The 25,008-nt window shown below is 53.0% G+C and overlaps 8 protein-coding genes; 3 read left to right on the forward strand and 5 right to left on the reverse strand.

The window, feature by feature from the left end:
• Window positions 1–156: 156 nt before the first annotated feature.
• Window positions 157–997, reverse strand: RCC_06313 (uncharacterized protein; the record flags this gene model as incomplete). XM_023771574.1 has 2 exons in its annotated part: window positions 157–768; window positions 827–997. 2 exons carry the CDS (start codon window positions 995–997, stop codon window positions 157–159), a joined length of 783 nt encoding a protein of 260 aa, XP_023627342.1.
• A 499-nt stretch (window positions 998–1,496) lies between these two features.
• RCC_06314 (related to very long-chain acyl-CoA synthetase/fatty acid transporter) lies at window positions 1,497–3,682 on the forward strand (the record flags this gene model as incomplete). XM_023771575.1 has 5 exons in its annotated part: window positions 1,497–1,506; window positions 1,563–1,688; window positions 1,747–2,277; window positions 2,388–2,729; window positions 2,784–3,682. 5 exons carry the CDS (start codon window positions 1,497–1,499, stop codon window positions 3,680–3,682), a joined length of 1,908 nt encoding a protein of 635 aa, XP_023627343.1.
• A 292-nt stretch (window positions 3,683–3,974) lies between these two features.
• On the reverse strand, window positions 3,975–5,383 carry RCC_06315 (probable gram-negative bacteria-binding protein 1 precursor; the record flags this gene model as incomplete). XM_023771576.1 has 2 exons in its annotated part: window positions 3,975–4,902; window positions 4,956–5,383. 2 exons carry the CDS (start codon window positions 5,381–5,383, stop codon window positions 3,975–3,977), a joined length of 1,356 nt encoding a protein of 451 aa, XP_023627344.1.
• A 4,028-nt stretch (window positions 5,384–9,411) lies between these two features.
• Window positions 9,412–9,982, forward strand: RCC_06316 (uncharacterized protein; the record flags this gene model as incomplete). XM_023771577.1 has 2 exons in its annotated part: window positions 9,412–9,702; window positions 9,755–9,982. 2 exons carry the CDS (start codon window positions 9,412–9,414, stop codon window positions 9,980–9,982), a joined length of 519 nt encoding a protein of 172 aa, XP_023627345.1.
• Window positions 9,983–12,295: 2,313 nt separating this feature from the next.
• Window positions 12,296–13,148, forward strand: RCC_06317 (probable 40S ribosomal protein CRPS-7; the record flags this gene model as incomplete). XM_023771578.1 has 3 exons in its annotated part: window positions 12,296–12,457; window positions 12,630–12,712; window positions 12,782–13,148. 3 exons carry the CDS (start codon window positions 12,296–12,298, stop codon window positions 13,146–13,148), a joined length of 612 nt encoding a protein of 203 aa, XP_023627346.1.
• Window positions 13,149–13,635: 487 nt separating this feature from the next.
• RCC_06318 (related to serine/threonine-protein kinase) lies at window positions 13,636–17,526 on the reverse strand (the record flags this gene model as incomplete). XM_023771579.1 has 5 exons in its annotated part: window positions 13,636–13,973; window positions 14,026–15,828; window positions 15,880–16,994; window positions 17,110–17,329; window positions 17,499–17,526. 5 exons carry the CDS (start codon window positions 17,524–17,526, stop codon window positions 13,636–13,638), a joined length of 3,504 nt encoding a protein of 1,167 aa, XP_023627347.1.
• Window positions 17,527–18,542: 1,016 nt separating this feature from the next.
• RCC_06319 (uncharacterized protein) lies at window positions 18,543–21,845 on the reverse strand (the record flags this gene model as incomplete). Its single annotated transcript, XM_023771580.1, has 1 exon — window positions 18,543–21,845. The coding sequence occupies one exon, from the start codon at window positions 21,843–21,845 to the stop codon at window positions 18,543–18,545; it is 3,303 nt and encodes a 1,100-aa protein (XP_023627348.1).
• Window positions 21,846–22,312: 467 nt separating this feature from the next.
• Window positions 22,313–24,553, reverse strand: RCC_06320 (related to F-box domain protein; the record flags this gene model as incomplete). Its single annotated transcript, XM_023771581.1, has 1 exon — window positions 22,313–24,553. The coding sequence occupies one exon, from the start codon at window positions 24,551–24,553 to the stop codon at window positions 22,313–22,315; it is 2,241 nt and encodes a 746-aa protein (XP_023627349.1).
• Window positions 24,554–25,008: the final 455 nt, after the last annotated feature.

A 25,008-nucleotide genomic window follows, 5' to 3' on the forward strand; every position in this document is an offset into this window, starting at 1 on the left:
GTCTATTGAACGTCTGCCTACACGGACCTCCCCACACGCTCCTCTCTCCACGAGCATCGTGCCTCCAACATGCTCTTCTTGACGACGGCGGGCTCATCACTACCACAATACGATGCGCCAGGTCTTGCCCCACTCTGTGCTGTGTCTGGAAGGTCGCTACAACGTCGATCCACCCTGCAAAGTAGCCCTCCCCATTACGTCCCACAGAATGCGAAAAAACTCGTCTCGGCCGCTGCTCAGCCACGGAGTGTGGTCACAATCTATGCGCTCGATTTTAAAGTCCTTCACGCCTGCAGCCTTGATGCGCTCCACGAAAACTGTCTGGACGGTGGCTGGCAACGCCCGGTCTTGTTTGCAAACAATATAGGTGGCTGGAATTCCGTAGCGGCCCCAGCCGCAGTATTTCGCAGACTCCGCGAATGCTTGACGGTTCTGCGGCAGCAGTCGAGCGGCACATTTCTGAGCAAGAGCCGGGTCCATGGTATTGTAGAACCGCTCTGGTTCCAAACATCGCCCCATGCCATCCTTCAGCTCCTCAGCAATTGCACCGCTGCTCCGTGTCGCGCAGTCGGCGCCCTCTTCGATGATTATAGCGCAGATGTACAGCAGATGGGTAATGCGACCATACTGCTTTGAGCCATCGCTCGCTCGTCGTCGTTCTTCTTCAAATGCGGCGACGCCCTCACTCCCCACCACTCCGCCAAACGAGTGGCAGAGAACTACGGCATCTCTCCCTGAGCTTGTTATGTTGATGATAGCTTGCTTCACCTAGACCAGGTMTTCGCGTCAGTGTGCTTCGGGAATGACATTGCTCGAAATAGCTTACCGTAGCAATTGCTTTGGCCATAGCATCGTCGACTGCTGTGTGGCCCACAGTAGGTAGAGTCGGTGCTTCGACCATATATCCTTCGCGTGCCAGCTCGGTCACGACATTTTCAAAGTGCCATGAGGTATGCCACGCTCCATGGACCAGTACAACGCCTGGCTTGGTTGGCATGACTACTTTGCACTGCAAGAGGGTGATTAATGCGTCGTAGTGGGATCAATAAGGCAAACAGAGATGTGAATGCGACTGGCTCTTATAAACAATTCGTGGCGAGTTGACACGAAGGATTCTTCAGCTGCTGACATCCTCACCTCGCTAACAACGGGGAACAGCACCTCCTGGTCCCTAAGCAGAGTTTGTGCAACCGAATCTTCAACTTTGAGCTGCCTGCCTCACAAAGATCGAATATGGCAATAAGTAAGCCAGCTCATGCCGTGTCTGTGGCCCGTCTCCCCACATTTTTTGATCTGCCGTCTCCAGCTTCCCGCTGTCGGCTATGGGGTAAACTACGGCCGTAGTAGTTTGATCGGCACATACATTGTACAACTATACTCCGAGTTGAAGGTGAAGAACAATATATCTACATGAAACKATCCAAGTCGGTTTGTCTCATACTCCGCCCACTTTGGTTCATTCCATCACCGTCAAAGTCCATCTTGTCGTACAGATCATGGCGTTTTGTGCGTGATCAAGGAGCAATGCCACGTTGTGCTTATCGCTAATCTAGAAGAAGCAGCTACCGGAGCGGCCGTCATCGGTGTGGGTGCGGCGGCAGCATACATTGATGCAAAGTACCACATTTCAAAAGACATTGGAACGATTCGAGAGGAGAGACGAGCTCGTCGATTACCGGACCTCCGTGGTATGCCATGTCCCGTTCCAACGCAGAAAGTCAAGCTGATCCCCCACGTCTGTCATAGCCAAGCAAAAGAAGGTCTCGTTGTGGTATTCTTTCGAAGAGCAAGCAAAGTTACGCAAGGATGAGCCATGTCTGTGGTACCGGGCCCATCCAACTGACACTGCTTCGCAACACACATACACGGAAACGCTCGACATCTCGAACAAATATGCCCGGTTCTTATTGGACAATGGCGTACGGCCTGGAGAACTCGTTGGAACATGTCTGCTCAATTCTCCAGAATTCATGTTCAACTTGATCGGCTGCTGGGCAATTGGATGTGCTCCAGCATTGATCAACACTAATCTGGCTGGTGCTGCATTGTTGCACTGCCTGAAAGTCGCAAAATGCAAGATCTTCATCGTCGACGAAGATGCGGACTGCCAACAACGTGTTGAAGAGGTCAGAAGCGAGATCGAGGAGCTCGGCATGAGAATCATCATATTGGATGCAGAGACCAAGGCCACGATCTCAAGCATGGAGGCCTCACGACCAGAAGATCTCTACCGGAGCAAGGTCACTCCCACATTTCCAATCTTCTTAATCTACACGAGTAAGTTTTGAAGGGTAGTAGGCTCATAGGGGAGTTCAGAGGCATCTCTCGAGCTTTGTACATCATCCTTGCCTCAGACATCGCTGATCGTTCCGACCTTCGTTCTTCAGGCGGCACTACAGGGATGCCAAAGGCATGTGCATTTCCAACCGCGGCCGGCTATCCACAAGGCCTATCGCAGCAACGAACCACTGGACTCAGACCCGGGGACGTTTGGTATGATCCCATGCCACTGTACCACGCCACAGGATGTGTCATCGCCRTAGCTTGCATAACGAGCGGTCTGAAGCTTGCTATTGGCAAAAAGTTCAGCGTGAGCAACTTCTGGAAAGACGTTCATGACTCGGGTGCCAATGCGCTTGTGTATGTTGGGGAGACTGCAAGGTACCTGCTGGCAGCTCCACCGTCACCGCTTGATAAGGATCATAAGCTCAAAGCCATGTATGGGAACGGTAAGTCGAGAAGGATGTTCGAAGATCTCTCGCGCGTGTACTGATCAACACAAGGCATGAGACCTGACGTCTTCAGCAAGTTCATGGAGCGTTTCAACATACCAGTCGTAAACGAGTTCTTCAACTCTTCCGAGGGTATGCTATCGCTGCTCAATGTCTGTCGCGGACCCTTCCACATCGGCCACGTAGGTCACCATGGTGCACTTCAGCGGTGGCGATACAGAAACCATTACGTTCCAGTTCAAATCGACCACGAATCAGACTCMGGAGACAAGATCTGGCGAGATCCCAAGACTGGCTTCGCTCGTCGAAACAAATACGAAGATGGAGGCGAAATCATCGTTGCGTGTCAATCTGAGGATGCCTGGGGAGGATACTGGAACAACCCCGACGCCACAGCAAAGAAGTTCGAGCGCGATGTCTTCAAAAAGGGCGATTTGTACTACCGCACGGGCGATTCTCTAAGAAGAGACCACGATGGGCGATGGTTCTTCATGGATCGGCTAGGTGACACCTTCCGATGGAAGAGCGAGAATGTTTCCACAGCCGAAGTGGCTGAAGTACTCGGAAGATTCTCCGGCCTCGTGGAGGCGAATGTCTATGGAGTGGAACTCCCCGGCCACGATGGTCGAGCGGGCTGTGCAGCCATCTACATTCGACCGAATGAGCGCGCATCATTCGACTACGCTGGGCTGACGAAACATGCCAGAAAGGGATTGCCACGCTATGCTGTTCCACTCTTTCTGAGGGTGGTGGAGAATAGCACGCCGTCGCATAATAATAAGCAAAACAAAGTTGRGCTCAGAGGGGAAGGTGTGGATCCTAAGAAGATCGCTGAGGGTAAGGCTGGCAAGAATGATACTATCTTGTGGCTGGCTCCGGGAGCCGACTCGTAYCAGCCGTTCTTGGAGAAGGATTGGAATGGCATTGTTGGTGGAAAGGTGCGGCTGTGATTTGAGAATGAATCCGCTGCCCGCGTCTAGAGCTGAGCCTCTGCATGGAGGATTCTGACTTCTTCCACTCAGTCAAATGTTTCTGCCGGGTTGACGAGAGATATTGCCGGGAGTGAGTTCGATTTGAAATGGCTGTATACATTTGACATGTAATACTGAGTTACTGGAGATCACATAAGTTTTCCCCTCTATATGATCATGTCCTCATCATCATACACAAAAATAGGCATTCCGCTGCAATCAAGCGCCGTGACCATGCAAAGCTCTTCCAAAATATAATGAGGAAATTAATCTAGCACCCGTTGAAACCCTTTTGCTGCCACATCTTGACAGACTTGACCTTCAACTGACCCTTGTCCGCCCACGTAGGATACCACTGATCACGAGCGWTCCAGAAATCATGCGAAGCGGTGTCGGAGGTGTCTACCCATGGTTTGCCCTGAACGCCGTCTTCAAACCACCCGTTGGTACCTCCAACGGCAACGTTGATAATGAGGTAGAAATCTTGGTCAAAGGGACTCGCGGACGTGCCAGCCGCCCAAGGGTTGTCAATTCTCGAGCCGTTCGAGTCCGATGTCGGGAAGTTTCCCTTGCTGAAAAATGGCTTGTTGAAGTTGACGTACATGACCTGCAGCAAACGAGTGTCGACGTAGCTGAAGACGTACTTTGGGTTCCATTCGAGCCCGTACTTGTGGAATCCAGAAGCGTAGGTTGTGTGCAGGGCCTTGTTCTTCTTGTTGGTTCGCCACCAAGCATCATTGTTCGCGTCGGGTCCCCAGTGAAGTGTGGAAGACACAACATTGTTACCTCCTGTTTTGTATGTGTAGTTGTTGCCACGCGATTCCATAATGTCAATCTCGCCGGACCGCGGCCAGTCGCCGTAGACGTTGTCTTTCGGCAACATCCAAATCGCTGGCCAAAGCCAGTCACCCTCGGGTAACTGCGCTTCAACTTCGATGCGGCCGTATTTGATCGATTTGCTCGACCTGGTGCTGATACGTCCTGATTTGACTGGGTTCACAATGGTGCCGTTTGTGGTGTTGGTTACAGCGACACAGTTCGACCAAAGGTCCGAAGAGCAAATTCCTTCTTTGAGCAGGTTAATGACGGTGTTGGTCTCGATGAGCTTAGCGTCCTGAAGAGTGGGCTTGATGGTAAGCATGCCATCCTGAACGAAAACGTTTTCGTCGGTATTCGTGGTGACCTCGAATTGGCCGTTACTTGGGAAAAGTTAGCACATGTGTACACATMAAATCAATAATTGCAGTCTAACCCAAAACCTCCAGACTCGACCTCCTTCGTCCACATGTCCGAGAGTCCACCAGAAAAGTCATCTTCCATTATCGGGCAGTAGCTGTAGTTGTGGACAGTCTGCAGGCCGTCGTAGATCAAGAACCCAGCGAGACCAAGGCCAACCAACAGACCGATGATGGGAATGATGGTTGTCCATTTCTCCCTGGGGTCTTTCTTGTCAAGCCATGGTTTCTCAACCTCCTGCTTGTTGATACGTCGGGAGTGGAAGAACTTTGGAGGCTGCATCTGTTGGAAAGCGGTCGAGGATCCCATTGCCGAGGGRGGCATAGAGCCATACGGCGTGGCGAAAGGATTCGGTCGCTGCACATGTTCGATAGGATCGCTATCGGGTGTGCCAGAACGCCTGGGCGAGTCGGCGGCCGTTGTGGAAGTGCCGTGGACGTCCATTGCGGGCCAAGTTGCTCACGCAGAGCGATGAAGGCTTGGTACGGCTTCACTGTTCCCACTTGCCTAGCAATTGGCGTTCGAATTGCAAAGCTAGAGATGTATGTGTTGCAGAGAGGGTATGACAAGCAAGGGTATGACAAGCAACGTAGAAAGACGAATAGCGGTTTGGGTTGCCAAAGGAAAATGAAGCACGGAGGGCTAAGGTTGCCTTTGAGTGGATCACAGAATCAAGATTAAAGTAAGGTAGCCACTAACCTCTAGATCAAAGTCGAGTCGTCAACCTCCGGCTGCATCTCCAAGCCCGTCTTTGGTGGTAGACTTGAGAACTCGTGGATGTTTGAGTTTCGACGGTCCGGAAGTCGCCTGCGCATGGCTGAGACTTGAAAAGATCTGCCTGACATCTAGACTGACGTGTAGAATCACTGTCTGGTCGTTGAGCTGCAGCGAACAGCTTCGCGGAAGGCTGCATCAATGAAACCGTGTTCGTTAGTTGCGTTCAAGCTGGGATATATTGGTCAAGCTGCTGCTATCCGCTTTCGCGTCGGCACCAAAGTGGGAATGGTCGTAAATTTAGACTTCCTGCTGCGAATGCCCGCCCGCTACATATGTGTTTCCGGATTCCGATCGAGGCCGATTTGCAATAGAAGATACGCCCGCTGTTGCTATCGGAGTCCGCAATGCCGGGGAGATGTGACCTCGCCTGCACAAGTATCTGCAAAGGCTGTCTCTATGCAGGCCGATCGGCTGTACACGAACAGCGTTCTGAAGGTCAGTGTCCAGTATCACTACCTGCATTCGACCATTCGAGAGTACAGCGGTCTACAGTGTAGCTCTCATTATTATACAGACAGGGAGTGGCCAGCGTTCGACATGTTGACTCGTTGTTGAGAGGTTTAAAAGACGCCCTGGGGTGCGTGCATGCATTTGCGGCTCACCTGCCGTTAGCGTCTCGAGCGCCACTTCCGTCCAGTAGGTGTACCAAAGGGGATCATAGTGCCTTGTGTAGCAATCCTCGAAGCATTGGTCAGGTTCTGCAATGCATGCTACGATCGGGCACTTTGCTGGTTGGGCCAACACAACACGGTGCGATCGCCTCAGGCCGTCATATGTATGTAGGTAGCATGTATCATGCAAGGTCCAGAACAAACCGCGGTTCAGGGTCTGGAAGCGCATGAACGGCAATTCGACTGTGCACATGCAAACATTGCTCGCCATCCCGTGTTGTGGAGACAAGGCGCGAGCCAAGTCCACGTTCTGCCTTGTTAGCCGGTCCGCGTGTTGTTCTTCGTGATTGATAGTGCTCGATAGCTCAACGCAACTGTTCAAGAAGAAGTCTAACGCGGGAAGTTGCGGTGTACAAAAGCGCGGCCTGCATGTATCTTTCATCTGGAAGTCAATGATCGAGTTCCAGCCGAGGCCACGGCAATGTCCTCTGCAGAATCGCATGCAAGAGCTCTTCGAGACTTCAACATGCATGCATTTGGCCGTCGCAGCGTSATTTTCTCGTGCATGCGCAGCTAGCCCTACGAGCTCATCCTACAGGCTGCGGAGCTACAGCTCGCACCGAAGGCGATAGCGTGCATGTGTCTTCCCCGTTGGGGCGAAAGACAAGAGCAGAAGTTCCAGAAAGTTTCCCATTTCGCGCGTGGCGCCAACGCCGTCCGCCCAAGAGGGGCAGGTGTGCGCCCGCGCCATTGTGTACCGATGGCGGCGGCGTCGGCCGAGAAGGATCGCATCCGAACTCTCCACGGCGTGACTGCTGCAGCCAGTGCTCAGGATGTAAGACAACAACGTGCCCATCTGCAGTCCGCCGATGGTTCAGCTGGGCCAGATCAGGGGTGGGGGCAACATGGCAGTGAATTGTGCCGTGGGGGAGAAGCTTTTTGGGTCTGCTGCCCGCCAAGCCAAGAGACGGGCGCATGGCGGGAGTGGTGGTAATTAATGATTGTCGGTGTGGTGTATGTTGCGGCAGTCGAATGGATCGCGGAATGCCGGAATTCCCAATGGAATTGCCTTTGTCATCGAGCTTGTCTCACAACCCTGCAAGCACAAGCCCGACGACGACACCTCATCGTCACCACCGGATGATGACCTATCTCTTCCATCCCCGCGACCACAAGCCTCGACGTTTCAAGCAAGTGTGCTCGAAACTTCCGCCAGTCGTCACCTCCGTGTCCCAGCTCTTGTTGAGAGTGCCGCATCGGCGTCGTCTCGGAGGTCGTAAAGCTACCTTACGCCTGAGTAGCAGCGYCCTCTGGCTCCACTGGTCTTGCCTGAACGCTTCGAGTTGCCGTCTATCAAGAACTCTGCCTGGTAATCCGGGCGCTGAGAAGGGCCGGACTCGCTGCATGCCAGGCATTCGAGTGACCACTCTGCATTTGTTGTCTTCCAGGCCCTCTTTCATCAGTTCGCGGTGTCGCTCCGCATCCGGGCGGTACATAGGTCTWGTTCCCGCAAAGCATCTACCACGATCGCGTGGCCAGATAATGGCGAGTTCCAACAGCGTGGTCCTAGCCACGTGTATATGCATATATGCAGGGGGGAAGATGCGAATCGCCCTGCTTTTCTCCACCGTTGGCCTACGCTGACTCGCTTTTACTGCAATGTTATGGCGGCAAGACAGATTACCCAAACCACAGGGAGGAAACGGCGAGATTGAAACACAGCTTGGATAATTCGAGCACTCGCATCTAACTCTGGTCATCAGGAACAGCCTCACGTCGTCGCGAGCATATCAACGGCCAGAGCTTGCTTGCCTAGACTATCTCCCAATCATTGCAATCGTCTGGCACGATCTCCCACTCCTCGCCTCCCAGCTTGCTGCTCCGACCATCTCCCCCGCCTTGGCATTCTGAATATCCTCGAGCTTGCCCTACCGAGCTTCGCTTTCCCGGCACGATCTATTTCTGTTAGCTGTGGGGCGAGTCAACATACGGGAGCGCTCTATGTACCGGAGCTGCACCAGAAGCGGCGGCTTCTGAAATCTTCACCGTGCGTGGGGCTTCATCAGCCTTCTTCAGGAATGAGTGCGAATCCTATCACGTTTAGCAATCAGACTTCCCATGATGTCGAATCATACTTAAAGCAAGGGAAGTCGACTTTGCCTCTTTCAAGAGCGGCTTCTCGATGTTAGCCACCGCTTTGGTGGGCTGATTGGGCTCTTGCTTAGCTCGGTCTGGCTTGTACTCCATTGCGAGGCGCGATACTGTGGGCGCCATCTCGAGATATCTTGTGTATGTGTATGTGTATGTTTCGGTGTACGGAGAATTGATCTGTAGGTCTTATAGGTCTGTACGTCATGTTTCCGGCGCGCGTGATTGTCGGGAAGTGTGATACCATTCACATGGGAACAGTAGTCACAATCTAGAAAGGGCTTGCATGTTGCGACATGTGCGGAACAACTGATCTCTGTTGATGTGCAGTGCAAGAGCCCCCATGGGGTGGATGTCTCTTTTATATCAAGAGTTCGTTCAGACGTTTTCTTTTGCTTCTTCATCGTTACATCTGGTAATCTCCACGCCCCGCTATTTGGTTCTGCGAGATATGAGAAGCTCCTGAAGCTTCGAGTACACTTTCATACGGATAGATCATGGACAATGGAAGTTCGTATCAACTTCAGCAAACAGTTCTTAGTCTGTCTCGGGCGGACACACAGACACAGAGAAATCAAAAACGTGATAGACGCTGCTCGTTATCTTCCGGCCACATGTCATTGATGATAGCAAACTGCTAAACTACACCTGTCTCCTTAGATTGATACTTCCTGTTCGTGCGTACTTTCGATGCTCCGGAACATCCGCATTCAAAATTAGAGTTTCAAAATTCGAGTGAATGAACACTGTCCTCAAAAACTTTCTCGAATGAATAAGCACTGTCCTCAAACCTTCCTCGCATTCCTAAGTACATACTCGACAAGATCATCCTCTGGATCAAACATCACGAAGTTTGAAAAGTTATCGTCTTCTGTACCCTCACACCCCATCTGTCTAAGACATACACTTTTCAACACCATCAACAACACAAGCACCATGTCCGGAGATTTCACCCTCCTCCTCCACGTTGCACTCGCGCGCGAAGCCGAGATACAAGCCGAGTTCGCCCGACAACAACATGACCAAGCTCGACATCTCGCAGATACGCAACTCCATGCGAATCATGCTGGAGTCCCATACCTACACATGGTTGAAGCCAAGCACGCCGAGTACCTTGCAACTCAGGACTTCCCAGTCGAAGCCGTAGCACAGGAAGTGGGAGCGAAGCTTATCGCGGATCTTCGCTCGGAACGTTCCCCCCCACGCCGAGCTGCTAATGCGCCTGATGTAAGTATACTGACACACTACCAACTCTGAGACCATGCTAACAAAGTTATAGGCCGTCGCCGCCATGCAGAAGGCGCAGCGCAAGAAGCAGGCGCAGCGCTATGCTCGGAGGCAGAGTGAACGCAAGGCGCTAGCTAGACTGGAGCTCGATGAGGACTGGGAGATGGTGGAAGGGGATGACGATTGGGAGAAGGTCACGGCGGAAGAAGCTGATGATAGGAAGGAACTGTTATCATCGTCAGGCTCAAAAATCAGCATCCTGGACAGCGGACTGCAGTGACGGGCGAGACAGTGAAGCTTCGGATAAGCAAGTCTTCGCAGACTTGTGTATTGGGTCTGCCTTGAAGAATTTTCTCGTTCTCTAGCCTTCTTGTTCATAGCAATTAAAGGAAGARTGCTGCCATCAAATCAAGGTGCAAAAGATTCAAGTGAATGGAACCCGAAGCCGAAAGTAGACAAACCATCTGGGGGAAAACCCACGCGTCGAACATACAACATCTTCCAACCTTGAAATTCTTAACAACAAGAAACTTCTCCGAACACCTTCGCGCGTACCGACCACTCATCACGATCCATTCATCACAAGCTGCTCATCACAAACCACTCATTACAAGCTACCACAATGTCTGTTCAGCTTGCTTAGAAATTAAGCAGAATTCTCATGTGCTTTGCCCGCGGGGATTTGAATCTCTCTCTTGTCAACAGGAGGGATAACTTCAGGCATACAACAAATTTCTTTCTTGCTTCCAGGCGTTGGAACTTTGTAGAGGCCCAGGGAGATTTCTCACCTGTTTGCTCTCTCGTTTTAGCAGACCGTCGCAGAAAGCACGGCTGTGAAGTCACGCAAACTGCAAGGTCTTACTTAAATAGCTAAGGGTGCAACACTCACTAATGATCGAGCGAGCAATGACGCTTGCGGAGCCTGTATTTTTTCCTTTTGCCGTGCTGTTATGATTAGTGTACTAACATACTGACCTACCTTAAGACACTTGGCGACGTGTTGAGCTTCCTCGTGGTCAGTATTCCAAGGCGGCCGTGTCCAGATGGTGTTGAGACAACTTCCACCAGCAGACAGGTTGATCAATTGCCTTTCTTCACGGGAGTAACAGAGCACCAAATCTCAATATCGATCGTTCCCATCCTCAGGACCACGCACACACAGGCGCTGTCGATCGACCTGTACTATGAATGTGCGTCAAAGAGCATGAGATGAGTATGTGCGCCACACGTACAACCGTCTGGATCGACATCATCGCAACATCACCAGTGTGCCTAGTCGAGACCAAGCCAAGACTCGGGTCGCACGACATTGAATGGTCTCCTTGCGTCAGGCTCAGCATGACTTGTCGTTTGTCTTCCCCTCTCTGGTAGGTTGATATCGAGGGTTGTTCTTGGTCTAGGTTGCACACTCAGATCCCGTAGTGGTAACGCTGCACCACCTTTGGTAGGTGCGACACGGACAAGACGTCAATGGCCTCGCCTCGCGTTGGTGTAACGCGAAAAGAACATTATTAGGTGCCAATTCGATTTGTGGAAAGTCCAGGACAAAGGTTGCCTTGGGGATGTTTGTTCGGCCGACGATGCCAAGGAAGGGAGATGTGAGTAGCTGTCCTATGGCGTTAAAGGAGTGCCAGCGTCRATGGAAATGAAGGACATTCGGTGCTGCTTTACGAGAATTTTCCACAACAACTCCAAAGCTGGACTGGCACTGTTTTGGTGACCATTGTGATTGTGCAATAGATTTACCTTCCACAGAGCACATCCTCAACGGCAGACGGAAGTGGCCTCCAGAGACAATTGCCTTCAGACACAAAGGCACAGTCTCGCTCTTTTTATCTTGGATCAAAAGATCTCGTGGCCGCTGGGTGAGTCCAATATAGATCTTTCCGGATCTATCGTGTGGTTTTCCAGCGGCTATAAGACTGACGTGCTTTGCCTCAAAAGCATCCAGGATCAACAATATCGAAAGGCCAGAACAACGACACTCAACAAACCAGCCCCAACAGCCGACATGCAATTCACAATCACCTTCCTGACCCTTCTGGGCTCTGTGTTGGCTGCTCCCGCGACCATTCCTCACGAGCTTCTCGACGCTGACGTGGCCACGAGCGGACTGGATTTCAACATCTTCGCCCGCGATACTTCTCAGGGTCGCTGCGACGTCGAGATCTGCAAGGCCATGCTCGTGAGTTGTGTCGTATCATGTGATTCAACATGGAATGGCGACTGGTATGTACAGTACTTTTGTGTTGATGCCAAAGGAAGGAAGGAGTTGCTGATGATAATCAAGCTTCGAGTTCAACACGTCGCCATCGTGTGAGTCCTGTCGTGTGGTCCTTGGAGGTTGCTAGATGCGAAGTCGATGGAGGGGGAGAAGTACATGAGTGTATCGAGTGGCGGGCATATACACAGTGATCAGTAGTTAGTCAGTAGTTGATGTGAACTTGAACGCGATTTGGACTTGGAGGATGCATAGTCATCAAGCCTTGGCACACGATCGCAAATCCCAACTTTTCGAGCTCATACCTACTCTCAAATCTTCAAGCACGACGCAACCTCCTCGACTTCACCCCATCCACACACCTTCTTCGCMATGTCTGCCCAGGCCTTGAACAAGATCGCGCCCAACTCGCCTTCGCGGGCCAAGCCCAGCGAGGTGGAGACCAACATCGCCACTGCTCTCTTCGACCTCGAGTCAAACGTCCCCGACATGCGTTCCGCGCTCCGTCCCCTGCAGTTTGTGTCTGCGCGTGAGGTAAGAAGCAACAATGGATGAAGGATGAGGGAATAAACACAAAGAAGAGGAGGGACTATCATCATTTGGAACACATGGACAATCAATCAATGTGGGATTCGATAAATGAATACACGATCTGTGTAGAGGCGGAGGGCACTGGAAGGCTTCGCGCTGACCAGGAATCTTGCAGATCGACGTCGGACACGGACGCAAGGCCATTGTCATCTTCGTCCCCGTCCCCCTCTTGGTCGGATGGCACCGCTCCCAGCAGCGGTAAGTTTTCGCACCCCTCCCTCTTCGAACCCTTACAAGACTCCACCATCTGACATTGTATGAATCCAGCCTCACCCGCGAGCTTGAGAAGAAGTTCTCGGACCGCCACGTCATCATTGTCGCGTCCCGCCGCATCTTGCCCCGCCCAAAGCGCTCCAACCGCAGCCGCACCTCGCAGACCCAGAAGCGCCCACGTTCGCGTACGCTGACTGCTGTCCACGATGCCATCCTCGCCGACCTCGTCTACCCCGTCGAGATTGTCGGCAAGCGCATGCGCACCAAGGAGGACGGCTCCAAGGTCCTCAAGGTCCTGCTGGACGAGAAGGAGCGTGGCGGCGTCGACTACCGTCTCGACACCTACTCTGAGGTCTACAAGCGTCTGACCGGCAAGGGTGTCAACTTCGAGTTCCCCCAGGTCGCTGCCGACTTCCAGTAGATATTAACCCATGGAAAAAAGGGTTTCTACTTGGACGCATTGAGGATGGAATGTTGAAGAAGAGGACTGTCATGGCATGAGGCGTTTCGGCGCATGGAAGCGTGCAGCAGCAGAGAGTGGCAACTTAGCTACTCGAGCCAAGTCTGACACCACACAGACGGCTCCCCAAAATCGATCGATTCCTTCAATGTTATACCCGGGTCATTGTCAGTACCGTATCACAGTCACAGTCTGTCAAAAGAGTACTTCAACCTTTATACTCTTGCTTTTCCATTCACGATTGTCATGTATGCATCCCGCGTCTACCGCAGCCCATGCATGCAACCTTGGGTATCTCTCGTCTTGAGCGGAAGTCTTTGGGTGTAGTACCCCGACCCAGTCTCACAGGTAAAAATCATCGCTCGCCCTCCGTGCTCGCCCAACATCAAAAGAGAGTAAAATCCATCCACACCCGTTTTCTCATCATCGTAAAGCGGCCATTGGTTCATCATGCAGCAACAGGCGCCACCGCCTGCCTGATAGGCATTTCCAATTTCGTCGTCGCCTCATCGTCTTCCTCATCCACATACGTAACCCAAGGATGTTCCATCACAGCCTGGATGCCAATTCTCCTTTCCACATCCCGATCCAGCATCTTGCGGATCAAGTCGATGCAGTCCTCGGACAGGACATAAGGAACCCGGAGATCGTGATCCATTATTTCGTCAATCGAGTAGAAGGGATTCTCCTTGTAGACGATTGTGTAGAGCAAGATTCCCAATGCCCATACATCTTGCTCTTTTCCTCGGTAAGGTGAACCGCGGAGGACTTCGGGTGCCGCGTAATCTGTTGCTCTCGGTCAGTAAAGTCTTGCAGACAAGTAGGGGAATACACATACCAATTGTCCCCACGAACACATCAAATGGTCCGTTTTTGATGTACGCTGCACTTCCAAAATCCACAAGCTTGACCCTCCCTTCCCCGTCCAAGATGACATTTTCGTCCTTGATATCCCGATGTACAACCTTGGCCTCGATATGCAAGTGTCGTAAAGCTTCAGCAACCTGTCGGAAAATCTTGCGGCACTCTTGCTCTTCCATAGTGACTCTCAGCTCAATGTAGTCGAAAAGATCCATCCCAGGAAGGCCATGCGGAATCATCTCGATGTAATAATTGATGTCGTCTTCAAAGAAATCGGCCATTTCCACGATATTGGGATGTTGGAGCCCATCGCGACGAAGGTAGTCTAGGACATGAATCTCAAGAGGAACCGTTCCCAACCGACGGTCACGATGCCATGTGTCGACGAGAATGCGACGCTTGGTGACGTACTTGATGCACATTTTCGAAGCTGCTGCTTTCTTATAGCGTGCGAGCTTGACTTGTCCGTAGGCTCCCTGACCCATTTCTTCCAGAATGGTAAAGTCTTCTATCTTCTTCTTCTTGATGATCTTGACATTTGCGGCGATGAGGTCTGGCGATGGGTGTTCAAAGGGCTCCCCTTCTCCTGGACCGCTAGACATTACCAGCGAAGGGGAACGTTTCTTTTCTATTTCTTGATCGAGCGGATTTGCGGATGCCCTGTCATTGAGGATCATCGGACTAGGTGCCGGTGAGTCGATAGAAGGTCCAGGAGCCGGTTGATGGGGTGGTGTGCTTGGCCGGCTGATCAAGGGCGTCACGGGTCCGACTCCGTGATTCACTGCGTGTAGCTGTCTGCTATAGGTGATCCACAGAGCGTAGACTACTTCACTGCTCGATAGCGGCGAAGAGTCATCTTCTTCAATGACAGTCTCGTTATAGATGGGATCCCGATCAGATTTGACCACTCTCATCTGCACATCAATCATAATCTCGGCACCGTCGCGGTGCTTGGCTGGAACACCACTGGGTCGAAGGAAGATTGCCGCAGCGTCCGCCGCGCCTTCTCTAAGGGCAAGGAGTGCACGTGCACGTCTGAAGCTGTGTTCGGGAATCACAATTCCATCAACCAGAGCTATTTTGTCTTCATCCGTCATTACCCGCAGTATCTTGTCGAAACTAGGAATCAATTCTGCGACTGGCAAACCATCGGGGTTGGCATGCCCAAACAGTGCTGCCGAGAATACACTGTTGGAGCTGCTGACTCGCATCGTCGCCGGGTTCACAACGATGATGCCTGCAATGTGCGGGAAGCTGGAGACCCTGAAAACGCTCTCATCAGCCTGCTGATCGATCGTGACCGGAACGGAGATGGAATTGCTCGTTCGTGCAGTGAATCGCCGCAGGCGTGCTAACGCCTCGTAATCCACAGCTCCCGTGCTTGTGCCCTTCAACTTTGGCCAGGCAGGTATCAATCTTTGAACATCCATGCCGTTTCGAACACGATCAATTCCGAAAATGGCCTCGATGTCTCCACTACCTCGCGACAACAGCCCAATCTCGTCCACGGTTAGCATGGCCACATCTTCTGCGATCTCTTCGAGCACCCATATGAGATTGTTGCCCTTCTCCTTCACCCACAAAGACGCACTGCCATTCGAGCCATTCATCTTCCGAATCGGCACTACGTCGCCGCAGAGTAGCACGCCTCTGCTTTTGGACTTTGGGTGATGGGTCTCCTTCGGCAGAGTCTCCTTCGGAGGAGTCCGCGTGCCGTCAACTGTCTGACTTCGACGACTTTTGTACGTCGCGCGTACGGGCGGTTTCGAGAGCAACTTCGCTGTTACACCGTTACGCATGCTCGCTAGAACTTTGCTCGCACCGATCTTACCGGGTGGAGGGGTAGGCAGTTTCGGTTGCTTCGGTGCCGTTCCACTTTCGGGGTTCTTCAGCTTCTCCTCAAGCCATTTGCGTCGGTCTTCTCTAATCACCTCCATGATGCCCAGCTTGCGCACTTCCGCGCGAGTCACTCCAAAGACGAGACACGCAAGATCGTTAGCTGCGGTTATAGTCCAAGGTGAGGTGTTCTCGGTGGTGAAAATGGCCTGATTCGGGGCATTCCGGTTGTGACCGTGCGGTGCTCGTTCAGTCACAGCTGTGTTGGACCGCGGGGGGATCTGTGGTACCATGGGGGCAGCTGGTTTGTCTGCTCGATAAGGGCGGGCCATGGCTTCAGTGAGCCGATTTTGCAGCGAGTACCCAGCCGTGTCGGTATATGTGCGTTTCAGAGGGGGACGTTGCGTCATTGTGGGCATGTCCTCGTCGTCGACTGTGGGCATTCTGGAAAGCTTTGTGTCTGATGCTTCGCCTTCCGTGACAGTAGAAAGCGATGAAGGTGAGAGAGAGTCGACAGCTCCATCTGTTGGGGATACCACCACGGAAGGTTCGGAGGTGACGGAAGTTGAGTTTTCCATGGCCGTGGGACTCTCACTTGTCTGACCCCACGACGCCGCGAATATATTTTCATTCGTGTGGTGTGCAGGACCAGTGAGAGGTCCGTAACCCATGTCAATAGTGTGGAGAGGTTGCCCGCCCTTGACGTTTGCCTTTTGCAACAACTCGATCATACTCAGCACTTCCTCGTCGCCGGCTAGGCGGGCCTGAGCGGAGGCTATGCGTGGGGACGTGGCAGCCCATTGGAGCTTGTTGGTGAGGAACTCGACAGATCGCTTGATCACAGCGTTGCGGTTCTCCAGCGTGTCGCTACTCTGATGTGCGAAGCTGAAAGAATGTAGACTTTCGGTGGGAAAGCGGGACAAGTCCTCAGATGGCGGTAGAGCAGGTGATATTGGACCGCCCGCAAGTGCAGTCATTGAGGATTTCCGCGACGCTACAGGAGTGAGCAGGGTGGGCGATACGGATTGGAGATTGGGAGAAGACGGGTTCCTCGAGGGTTGCTGCCGTATGCGGTACAAACCCGTTCGCTCTGCGGGTACAATAGGCGACCTTCAAATCGAGGTCAGCGATTGTTGCTGCTTGTTCACTATCCCTCGACGTTTCATCGCCCGATATCTTCACCCTTTCGACACCACTCTACGCACATGCACGCATGTTGACACACCTTATCAATTCATCRTATCCGTCCGAGACGCCGGCATCCGCGGAAAGGCGAGCGAGCTGTTCGGCGGCACGGAGACTGGTCGTCGACGAGCTCTGTGAAATATTGGACCGTGTCTTGGGAATGGAAATGTTTGTAGGGCGTTGCTGGGTACGGGTCGGCGGTGGCGGCGATGTTTGCAAGTTGATTGCGGGCGGAGGTGGAGAGCTCGCTGTTCCTGTTCCTGGCAACATTTTCGTGTCAGCGACAACGTGGTAGACAGGACGTGACTCGCTCGCTCGCTCGCAGGCACAGTGCCACGGGCTCACTCATGTACTGCTGCTGCCTGAAGTGTGCAGAAACGACAACCTAACAACAAAGGAGAGTTGAAGAGGCAAGAGAGGATGTTGTACCTTCATGATGATCCCCATTCGGACTCATTGCTTGTTCCCGCAGCCTTTCGTCCTTCTCCTCTCCCCAACGATCGCAGCAATCGGGCAAGCTTCGTCCCTCTTCCCCCGTTGATCTTCAGACAGGCGCGCTATCCCGGTCAACGGAAGCAGGGCTCTGTCGTCRCCTTGCACTTGGAAGGTGCAGCGGACGCCTGCAGTCGTGAGAACCCAAATTCTCAAATCTGTGACACGGTTCCCGACTGCCTGGAATGGATGATCAATCGTTCGCTTCTTGCTCGTTTGTCGGCAGATGCAGGACGCTGAGGGGGGCTTTGGAGCTGGGTGACGTGGGAAAGGGACTTGAACTTGCTGCTGCACTACGGGGAGAATCTAGTATGCAGGAGAACCCGGACAGCCAAAAGACAAGACGATGTCAACGGTGCGTCGGTGGACGGACTCTCCGCAAAAGAGAAGCACGCCAGGCCCCGCTACTAGCGACTCTAGTCGGACTGGATTCGTATTTACGCCTCCATCATCTCACGCGACGTGCAGAGCTTTTGTGTGTCGTCCGATTGCATCGTAGTGTATACGGCTAAGGGTCTATCTAGTGAGGACCCTCTGCATGATTGTTTGCTAAGGTACCTAGCATGAGCTGATACCGATGCATGTGTCAATCTGCAAATGTCTCCATCTGCCGTCAGCATGTGCACAACCTACGAACTAAGACTAACCCCACAAATGCACCGAAGCGAATCCTTCGGCAGTGAGTGATGATGTGTGATCTCGTAACAATGAAGCGTTCAATGAGAAGCCTCGGAGATAGGCTTTTCTACACGCTAGGATTGTGTCACTAATCCCTGCCATCAGGGAGACAATCCATGAATCCTGCTATTCGTACTAACGGAATAAGCATAACGTGTGGGCGAGCGGAGCGAGATACAGGTAACATTTGATATTCGTGCCCTTATAGCGATAAAGGTGTCTTATTTGCCTACAGTCATTATCGGCGTCGATGGCGATTGAGGCAACCTCATGCGTTTGATATACATGGCAACCTTGTTWCGCCTACTTGGACAAGGCGGGCCTCACAGAAATCGTGCTTTGCAGCTTTGACGCTGTTTCTGAATTGATGCACTCCCCATCGACATATGCACGCGTTGACAACCACTGGCTTGCGCTGACTCTCAGGCCGTTGCCGCGATGCAAGGGGCGCGGCTGCAGAGAACCGAAGGAGACGGGAACTTCGGCCCCTGCGATGGTCGGACAGAGGTGCTTGACAACATCACAAAGACGCACATACCGAAGTACAGCGGGACCTTCGCGTAGTCGCTTCTTGGTCGCCAGACTCTCGTTGTAGGCATCATGTGATCGCTGTAACTCTTCGGCAAACGACATTGTCGAGTTGCCCTCCTCGTCCTTTGGAATGGGGCCGTTCGGGTCCTGGTAATGCATGTTGGCAAGCCTTGCTGTCATACTTTCAGACTCGTCCGCTGCAAGCTCTTTAGTCATCCACAGATTGGCAAGGCTTCCCTCGTAACCCGGCTTGCCCGGCTGGAGCATTAGCTCTACTCCACGAGGACCGAGAAGGGGCGCGGCTGTGACGTTGAGCACCCAGGAGTGCCTGTCAATGTCATCCTGAAGCATTGTCGGCCAGTCTTCCTTGAAAACTTGCAACGGCATGAAATAGTACGTTAGGTAGTTCTTGTTGGCTGGACTTCCTCGGAGAGCTCCGGAGATCCACGTGGGAAGGGAAGCCAGCACCTCCTCTCGGTGCACGTACTGCGCTTTGGCGATCTCGTTTTCGGTGCGGATTCTATCCTCTTCTGCTTTTCGAGCCTCCTCAACTTTACGCGCCTCTTCGGCATATTTTGCTTCTGCAACCCGACGCTCCTCTTCCTCCCTGCGAGCGTTCTCTTCGGCAGCTCGTTGCACAGCCGCTTCGGTTTCGGCCTTCTCGAGCTCAAGACGCTCCTGCTCGAGCCTTTGCGCGTCCTCTGCTGCCTGCCTCTCCACTTCCTCACGCTTCAAGACTGCCTCCTTATCCTCTGCTGTCTCTTCTAGAGTCGGCAGCGACTGATCGGCGACAGGGCGCACCAGCGAAAGACGTCTGCGTGTTCTAGGTGACGCGTCCGAAGCTGGTGCAGAAACGCTCTTAGTTCTGGATCTCGGAGAAGTGCGCTTATTCAAGGGGCTGTCTGGTGGTTTCATCGAACTCTCCCCGCTCGCGTTTGCTACAGTTGCCATTTCGGTGTTGGACTCGTCATCCGAAGAAGCGTCAGAGGTTCCTTTGCCGTTGGCGCGCATGGCCTTTCTGGACATTAACCGACGACCGCCGTTACTGCGAGGTGGAGCTGCCTTTTCCTGATCGTCTTCAGTCTCGTCGTCGTCGTCGTCATCGTCGTCGTCATTGTCATTCCCCGTGGTAGGTTGTGGACGTCGCGTGCCACCCTCTCTCCTAGTAACCGGGCTTGAGCTGCGACGCTCCTTCAGAGCTGCGCGCGAGTCGTAGAGACGCTGTAAAAGATCGACCTCCTCTTTCCAACTGGGTCCGTGGCGCGCTTCTGCAAGCTCCGGCCAGCTCTGGCCCAGGCGATTGCGATATAGCGGATTAAAATTGTCTAACTCGGTCAAGGACTTAACCATCTCAAAGTGCGAGGTACCCAGAACACTAAGCATTGGCAGTTCCGGCTTTTGCACAGCCTTTTTGTGATCCATTTCCGCTAAAAGCATATTCACCAAGTAGATATCTCCAGTCTTGGCAGCCAGGGCGATGACTGCGTTGTCGACAGGCACTCTCGCATCTAGAAACTCTTTCACCCCATTGCGATCGTTATTCTGGACGAGCTTGAGTAGATTCTCGTACGAGCGTGCCATGAAATGGAGCTCTTTCGACGGTCCAGCTCGATGGCGCTGTTCTTCCTCCTGTTCGCGCTTTTCCTTCGCCCCGCTACTATTCCAGTCCTCGATCGCTTTGCGGAGAGCTTGCCGAATCTCAGTGGCGTCCTCGATCTCGTCCATTACAACATCCAATGCTTGCTGGCCTCTTTGATTCTGCCGAAGAGGATCGACACCGGCTTTCAATAAGCTGTGTACCACGTCCAAATGACCATTCTCAGCTGCATCAATAAGGGGAGTATCCTTATCCACGTTCGCGCAAAAGACATGGCAGTCCTGTTCGATGAGGTAGTCCACAACTTCGACATTGCCGTTCAGCGCGGCAATTTGCAGAGGCGTGTTGCCAGCATTGTCCGCGAGCTCCAGCTGCYCCGGGTCTTTCTCTATCCACGCTTTCACCTGCTCGATATCACCCTCTTCGCATGCCTCAGCAAGCTTCGTGAGGCCGTACTTGTTGACATGCCGTTTATGTTCGCGACCGGGTGGTCTCCCCGGAGTGGACGTGGACCTGCCGATACCCCTTCGCGGCCGTCTGAAATCGCCTTTTCCATGGGATGTAGCTTCGGAGGAAGCATCTGACTCCTCCCAGGCCGCCCGAGCATTTTTATAATCTTTTCCAAGTTGCTGTGTATTAGCACGACGCTTTCTGTTCAAAGGGTCACCCGGCGCATCGTCCATGAAAGCTGATTGGGTCGACGCAGCACGCCTGTGGTTGCGCAGCTTCGGCGAGAGAGATTGGCCAGTCCTAGTAATGTCCTCGGAATTGAGCCCGTTCACCCTAGTCTTGGCGGCATTTAAACTTGGGCGCTTGTTGGGCAAACTGACGGAAGATGCCCTATGCTTCCTCTTTCGCGGATTGGCAAAGTGGTTCCCGTTACGACTGACATCGGCCTGTTCGGACACAGCACGGTTGCCCGAGTCGCTGACTGATTCGCCCGGGGAAGAGGATCTTGCGGAGCTTAGCGAACCACTTCTATAATCGTTTCCACTTTCTGCCTGGTCGCGATCCGCCATTTCTTGGTCCTTGTCTTGGCTGGGTACATCGTCCAGGATCGCTTTCTCCACACTGACCAGCGTACTTGGAGCAGGAGAGACGGCAGCAGAGTCATCCTCGTCGTCTCCAGAAGTGGGCACGGGCAGGCCACCGATTCGATGAAGCTGTTTTGACACCCGCTCAACTTTGATTTCCTCTCCATCCTGCCGCGCTTGCGCTTGCTGCAATTGTTTCTTTTTCACGGGTGATTCAATCAAAGTCTCCGCCTCCGATGCATTGTCATCACCGCAGTTCGCCGCTCCAGCGGCTTCCTGGGCTGCAGTGTCGCGATCGACGGCGGGCTCGTGACCTACATTGTCATTGCTCGAAGGCGCGGCAGTATTCCTGGGCGAAGCTTGCTCGATTTTTGCTGTATTATCATCCGGATTTAAATCATTGACCTCGCCGGGAGGTTGGTCCGGCGGTGTGWTGCCATTCATAACGATGAGTGGTGGTGACGTCTCATTACTCGTAGGTCAGGCAGTAGTCGAGTTCAGGGATGTCGCGCAGGTCGCCGTCGAGGCGCGGTCGTGCGTGAAGAGTAAGGTATCCAGCTGGAACGCGTCGATCAAGGTTTTGATTGGGACACACAGAGTGTTGTGCTGCAGACAAGGTGTGAGGAAGTTGGGTGGTAAGTTGTGTTTGGAAAGTGGAGTTCGGTGGAGGCGCGCGGCGCCGATGGAAGCTAACTACATTCATACCACGATCTGCGGAGGCACGTTCTTTTGATAAAGCTTCTGTGAGGTGACGGCCGAACAAGGTGTCTAATTCAATTTCCCAGGTCAATCAATGATGTGGATGTCGCGAAACATCAGATGCTGCAGTCCCAATAATGGTGGCTGTCCCAACGCCTCATGGTCCAAACCCAAGACCATTCAATTCATCACCATTCCCATAAGCTCGTCAATCACATCATAGCGCACCCACCACTCCTGGCGCGTCTCCTTCGTCCACCACCGACCCCAATGCCCGGAGTATTCGCATCGCCTGCCTCGTCGGCATGCATCATTTGCATTTCTCGAAGCCTACGCTGCCGACGCCGCCTACCAGGCCCAGCTCCTGCCTCCTCCTGCGCCATCATGAATTCCGCGAATTTCCTCTCCAGGCGCCGGGCAGCCACAAAATCTCCTCGCATGACGCGCTTCGTGTGCTCTTCGACTGTCGGCTGAAATGTGTAAAAGCACTTTAGTTGGATCACCTGGGTCGGGAACGTCGAGCTTCTAACAACGTGGATCCGAGGCTGCATTGTAAGGTTCTCCGCTGATGAGGACGCTGAACTGGACGCCGAATACTTCTCCAGCGGTGGGAGCTGTGTGGTGTGGGTCGTGATCGATACGTCGGCGTTGCGCGAAAGAATTTCGCGGACTCCTATCCACGTTACGTGCTGGCAGTCATAAGCTACCAGTTTGAGGCCGACGGCGGGCTTGAAAAGCGAACTTCCCGCTGTAATGGCACCTTGCACTCTCGCGCGAGGTGCTCGCTGGCGTACCATGACTGCTGCTTCAGTCAAAACCAGATCTCCAATGCGAGTGTTATCCATCTCTAGCGACCGGAGATTCGTGCACGCCTTTACAACAGGCAACATTCCAGGATCGCCGATACTCTCGCAGTATGAGATGCACAAATGCTGCAGACGCGACGCGCATGGTGCGCTGGCTAGAGCCTGCATCGAACGGTTGGTCAACCCATCCAGCTCCTCCAAGTCAAGGTGTGTCAGCATCGGGGTCGTTGACAACAGATCGATCAAAGTCGCATCAACAATGCTAGGGCATCTTGACAACTGCAAGCCTTCAATGTCAGGAACATTGTTGATTAGAGTTCGCACTCCCTTGTCGCTGATGCCACGACATCTGGTCAAATCAAGGTGCTTCAATTTGCGTGGCGGAACCGCCGGTCTCCCGGTAAGGAAATCGATTTCACTTTCCTTGCCTTCGATTAGCAYGGCGAGCGAGGCATCCGTTAGCGTGTCACAGTTCATCAAGATCAGGCGCTCCAGGCTGTTGTTGAGGAAGAGCTCATGTGCAAAATCGAGATCGTCCCAGCCTTTGATTTCGCCAGCCCGAAGGTCTTTCAAGTTTGGACWGCTCTCTACAATTTTGCGCAGTCCTCGGGTATCAATGTTGTTGCACCACGAAACGTTCAGATACTCCAGCTTGGGACAATTGGAGGACATGATCTTCAGACCAGCGTTCGTCGCTCCTGCAAGCCCAGACAGGTTGATATGCACCAGCCTGTTGTTTGACCAGAGAAAGTTGTGTATCGATGCACGATCGATGCGGCAACCTTCGAGTGAAAAGTTTTCGAGGTTTGTGCAGGCATCTGAAAGCCCTCTGGTATTCCACTTCTCCCTCAGCTGAACACAACCTCGCAGATTCAGATCTCGTATGAACGGCCCGGCTGACGTGATGATGCGGACCAGCGCGTCTGCAGGAATTTCTTGGTAGAAGCCTGTGGTATCCATATCACCCCAAAGCTGCCCATCAAAGCATATCTCATGCCATGACTTTGACACCCGCGAACAGCGTACGATCTCTTTTGGTGTGAGATACGTCAACACCTCCATCTTGAGTTCAGACGGCAGCTCGCGCCACAGATTGAAATTCTTCTGTTCGGCTGAAAGCTGGCCCACTGGTCTCGAGAAATAGTCCCCATCGATCTCCGCGATCCCAGGTGTCGGTCGAGCACTTGTTGTAGGGCGGAACTCGGCGGGCATCCCCACCGAAAGCTTGCCATCAATGGCATTGGATGGCACTTCTCGGACTCTCACGGTCTCGGCAAAGCTAGGTATCTGGAAGCCAGGGGTGCTAGCCGCAGAGGTGTTGGCATCGAGATAAGTCGTAGGAAACCCTCTGTTCATGGCAGACCCGCCCATGGCCGAAGCGGAATTGAGCGAAATGCATGACACCGATCCTATGCCACTCCCACTATACCCGCGAGATCGCGGGGCGTTGAGCCTGGTGACAGACGGCGAAGAAGAGATGCGTTGTAGGCCGGCAAGCAGTCTGTCTTTGCCTCTGCGTTTCCGTGGTGGCTCTGCGTTCGATGCACCGGAGAGCGCCAGGCTCGTAGGTGGTTCAACTGCTGAGGAGGACACTTCTACCTCATCCTCAGAATTTGTGACCGGCGGCTCCATGTGCACGTTGGCCATGTCGATCGAAGGACCGCACAGCCGCTACGGAGTATGGTTCGAAGGCGTGAAGAATAACGTATCGGCGTTAACCTGACCGCTTGGGTCGGCGGTGGGTTGAAGAGCAAAACAATTGCGAGGTAGGATGGTTTGCGATGGCGAGGTGTGGGTAAAGAGTCGCGTGTGGTGTGGTGTGCCGCTCAACTGGAAAGCCCCGCGACAGTCAGTCAGCTGCAACATTCACCAAAGAAGCGCGTGTGATAGCAGAAAGCTAGCAAACAGCTTATCAAACATACCAAAAGCCACACAGCCGTTATCTATGTGTACAACCAGCGGTCAAGTGTCCAACTTGAAGGTTGCTTGGTTGTTGGCAATCGCGTCCTTTAGTCAGGCGACTTTTCTCCCTTGGGAGCGCGTGCGTGTTCGAGGGAATTGTACCTGCTAAGGTAAGGTAGTTCTAGCTTATCGATTTGCCA

Source organism: Ramularia collo-cygni, assembly GCF_900074925.1.
Source record: "Ramularia collo-cygni strain URUG2 genome assembly, contig: RCC_scaffold09, whole genome shotgun sequence".
Classification (NCBI taxonomy): Eukaryota; Fungi; Ascomycota; class Dothideomycetes; order Mycosphaerellales; family Mycosphaerellaceae; genus Ramularia; species Ramularia collo-cygni.